The 3,859-nt window shown below is 38.0% G+C and overlaps 1 protein-coding gene across 1 annotated transcript; it reads left to right on the top strand.

Moving 5' to 3' along the window:
- The first annotated feature begins 203 nt into the window (after window positions 1-203).
- Window positions 204-3,580, top strand: LOC145097874 (protein KINESIN LIGHT CHAIN-RELATED 2-like). The gene is made up of 3 exons (XM_079035533.1): window positions 204-600; window positions 1,303-3,152; window positions 3,234-3,580. Exons 2-3 carry the CDS (start codon window positions 1,318-1,320, stop codon window positions 3,406-3,408), a joined length of 2,010 nt encoding a protein of 669 aa, XP_078891659.1. The 5' UTR covers window positions 204-600; window positions 1,303-1,317; the 3' UTR covers window positions 3,409-3,580.
- Window positions 3,581-3,859: the final 279 nt, after the last annotated feature.

Genomic DNA, 3,859 nt, shown 5'->3' on the forward strand with positions numbered 1-3,859 from the left:
AGGGACGAACACTGTAATTTATCAAAACTATAGGATGTTTTCTGTCAACTTTTCAAAGATCGGACTAAACTAATGGTTCTGACAAACTAAAGGGACTATTTTTGTAACTTAGTGTGATTTACTCTAAATAAAATAAAACGGCCTCAAGCTGCGGTTGCCGAGAGGGAGATAAACAAGCGCCTTCTTCTGGCTTCTAACATTCCACCGCCCACTCTCTCTCTCTCTCTCTCTCTCTCTCTCTCTCTCTCTCTCTCTCTCTCTCTCTCCTGCCCCATTTTCGTTGACATTGACTCGTATCTGTTCAATCTGTTCCTATCTTCGGTTTTAATTCATACATACATCAACCTTATTCAAAACTTTATTTAATTTATGCATTCCTTCTTCAACCACCATTTATGTAATCACCATCTTCTTCTTCTTCTTCTTCTACTTCTTCAATTTCAAATATATTCTCATCTCTCGTCCTAAATTTATTCACAACATCAACAAGGATTCTGGTTCTTCACAAATCCCGCCATTATTCTTCCGTTTTCATTGGTTTGTCCCCAGGAAACTTACCTACACAAGAGATTAGATTCTTCATTTACTTGAATTATTACGGTATGTCACCAATTGATATCCCCTTGTATTCTGTTATGTTATGAATTTGAATCTAACTTGTGTTTTCTTCATGCGTTTCATCCTCTGTTTTTTTGTTAATTGGGAATGATTACTGTTCTTACATTTTGATGAATTACGTGTTAATAATTTCTGAGTTTTTGAGTTTTGATGTCGTTCATTGACCAACGTGCTTGATTTTTCAATATATTACCAGAGGTTGAGGTTGAAGCTTGTTTTGGAAAATTTGGGATGAGTGATAACTGTTCTTGCATTTTGACAAATTAGGCGTTAATATTTCTGGGATTTTGATTGGTGAATGCTCTTGAGTTTCGTTTGTTGATTAGCGATTGTTCATAAATTTTATGTTTTATAAAATATATAAAGCAATAAAATTTGTTATTTACCTTTTATCATATTATGGTTTTGATTTCTTCAAATGATGTGATATGTTGGGTTTTTTCCTCTTTAAATTCTGTGGTATAATTTTTGTTGCAACATATGATTTGGCAACTATCACATATCACTTTTAAACCACACATGCACGATTGAACATCGAGATAAAATATACATTAGTCATATGATGATTATCTGATTCTTATTCTTCAAAATGTAGAAATGTTTTTAAAACACTTTTCCCAAAATATTCTAAACAACATGATTAGATTCTAAGTTTAGTTTTCTGTTTTTTTCTTGCTTTTATAGGTTCAAGAAACGAAAATGCCGAAGAAACTTGCAATGAAGAAATCAGACCCAAGTTCGAGCAATGAAAACGCACACTACGTACCACACAAAGAACAGTTCGCGCGTATCTCACCAAGAAGCCCGTTAAGCACACACACTCCCGACACTGATTCAATCGATTTAAGCATTGAAATCGCCGGAAACTCTATGGATCAACTCTATAACAACATATGTGAAATGGAAAGCTCCGATCAATCTTCTTCAAGTTACATATCTTACAGTCAGGAATCACGAATCGATTCCGAACTAAGGTTCCTTGCTCGAGGTGATTTTTCAAACATCGGAGTAAAAACTGAGGAGAAAGAACAATCGGAATCCGTTGTAACAGATGATGACAACAAGAAAACGAATCAGCCGAATCAATCGAATCAATCTCCGGTTGTTAAACCTTCATCTCCGGCGAAAATTCCGAAACCGATTTCGAAAACGAAATCTAATACTTCTAGTAAGAAACTAGGGTTGAAATCGAGTATGAAGAAAAACGAAGAACCGAAATACCTCGCGCCTTATTTACTGAAACAAGCTCGTGAATCAATGTCCACCGGTGATGATCCAAGAAAGGCGCTCGATTTCGCTGTACGTGCGATGAAAACGTTTGAAAGTATCCAATCGGAAAAACCAGATCTAGAACTCGTCATGTGTTTACACATCGTCGCAGCGTTATACTCCATTTTAGGGGAATTCGATGAAGCGATTCCGATTGTCGAACGATCAATCGAGATGACAAACATGAACGAAGGCCAAAAACATTCATTAGCAAAATTCGCAGGGTGTATGCAATTAGGAGATACATACGCGATGCAAGGAAAAATGGACACCTCGATTCTCTGTTACACAGCAGGTTTAGAGATTCAAAAACACGTTTTGGGGGGACACGACGCCAGGTTTGGGGAAACATGTAGGTACGTGGCAGAAGCCCATATCCAAGCTTTACAATTCGACGAAGCCAAAAAGCTATGTGAAATGGCTTTACAAATACACGGAAGAAATGGGACGGCTACTTCTTTACAAGAAGCAGCCGACCGCAGGCTGATGGGCCTGATCTGTGATTCGAAAGGCGATTACGAAACCGCCCTCGAACACTACGTTCTGGCCCGTATGTCCATGTCAGCAGACGGACACGACGCTGATGTGGCAACCATCGATGTCTGCATCGGCGACGCATACCTATCATTAGCGCGTTACGACGACGCGATATTTTCCTATCAGACAGCGTTAAATGCTTTTAAGGTGACAAAAGGCGAGAAAAACCCTTCGGTTGGTTCGGTTTACGTCCGGTTGGCGGATCTCTACAACAAAATCGGGAAATTCCGGGAGTCGAAAACATATTGTGAACACGCGTTACGTATTTATAAACCGATTAAGAAAAAGAACCGAAATGAAGAAATCGCGAACGGGCTTATTGAAGTATCGGGGATTTACGAGTCAATGAACGAGCTTGACCGGGCTTTGGAGTTGCTCAAAAAAGCATTGAAAGTATACGGGTCGGGTCCGGGTCAGCTGAGTATTGTGGCTGGGGTCGAAGCACAGATTGGGGTTTTGTGTTATATGATGGGGAGTTATGAGGAGTCGTATCATTATTTCAAGATTGCGATTCAGAAGTATCGAAATGCAGGGGAGAAGAAATCAGGTCTTTTTGGTTTTGTGTTGAATCAAATGGGACTTGCGTCTGTACAGATTCAGTCGTTTGAAGAAGCGGCTGAATATTTTGAAGAAGCGAGGGGGATTTTGGAGAGGGAGTATGGACCTCAGCATATTGTTACGCTTGGGGTTTATAGTAATCTTGCTGGGACTTATGATGCAATTGGAAGGTATTTTAGTTTTTTTTTTTTATTAAACGTTAAAAATATTATTTTGAAACAATTTTGTATTACTATTATAATTATACACAGGTGGGATGATGCAATTGATATATTGGAATATGTTGTTGGGATGAGAGAGGAGAAGCTTGGGACGGCGGATCCGGAGGTTGACAATGAGAAGCGGTGGCTGGCGGAGTTGTTGAAGGAATCCGGGAGGAACAGGAGGAAGGGATCTCGGTCATTGGGATTTCTTCTTGATGGTTGACCAATGGCTTTGGCTTTTTCTTTATTTTATTTATGCATTTGTAGTAGTAATTGGAAACGTGTATATTTGTAAAGTCATGTAGATTGTATTATTTTTTTCAATTATATTTCCTTTGAATCTAAGGTAATGTACAACTTATAATGCATAATTTATAGAAGTTGCATTAATTGCATGGCTATGTGTGAATTGCAAATAGATAGGCTGGATGCATTAAGTAACATGTTACGATGGTACGGATCATATGGATTGTGGGGGTTGTCTTGAATCTTATATTTTATTATTTTTTTGATTTTATATGTAAGGTCATTCATAGCAACTTAATGAGACTTGTCTTTTCAGTATATCATATTACTTTTGCAATATCTCCAATCAACTTAATGACGCTTGTCTTTTAAATATATCATATTAGTTTGCAATATCTCCGATGAGAGTTTCACTTACCTGGTTTTTG

The sequence above is a fragment of the Lactuca serriola genome, chromosome 4 (assembly GCF_051521515.1).
Source record: "Lactuca serriola cultivar US96UC23 chromosome 4, Lser_US96UC23_V15, whole genome shotgun sequence".
NCBI lineage: Eukaryota > Viridiplantae > Streptophyta > Magnoliopsida > Asterales > Asteraceae > Lactuca > Lactuca serriola.

Coding starts and splice junctions, on each gene's coding strand:
- LOC145097874 (XM_079035533.1), top strand. CDS start 1,318: ATGCCGAAGAAACTTGCAATGAAGAAATCAGACCCAAGTTCGAGCAAT. Junction 3,153..3,233: donor ACTTATGATGCAATTGGAAG/GTATTTTAGTTT, acceptor AATTATACACAG/GTGGGATGATGCAATTGATA.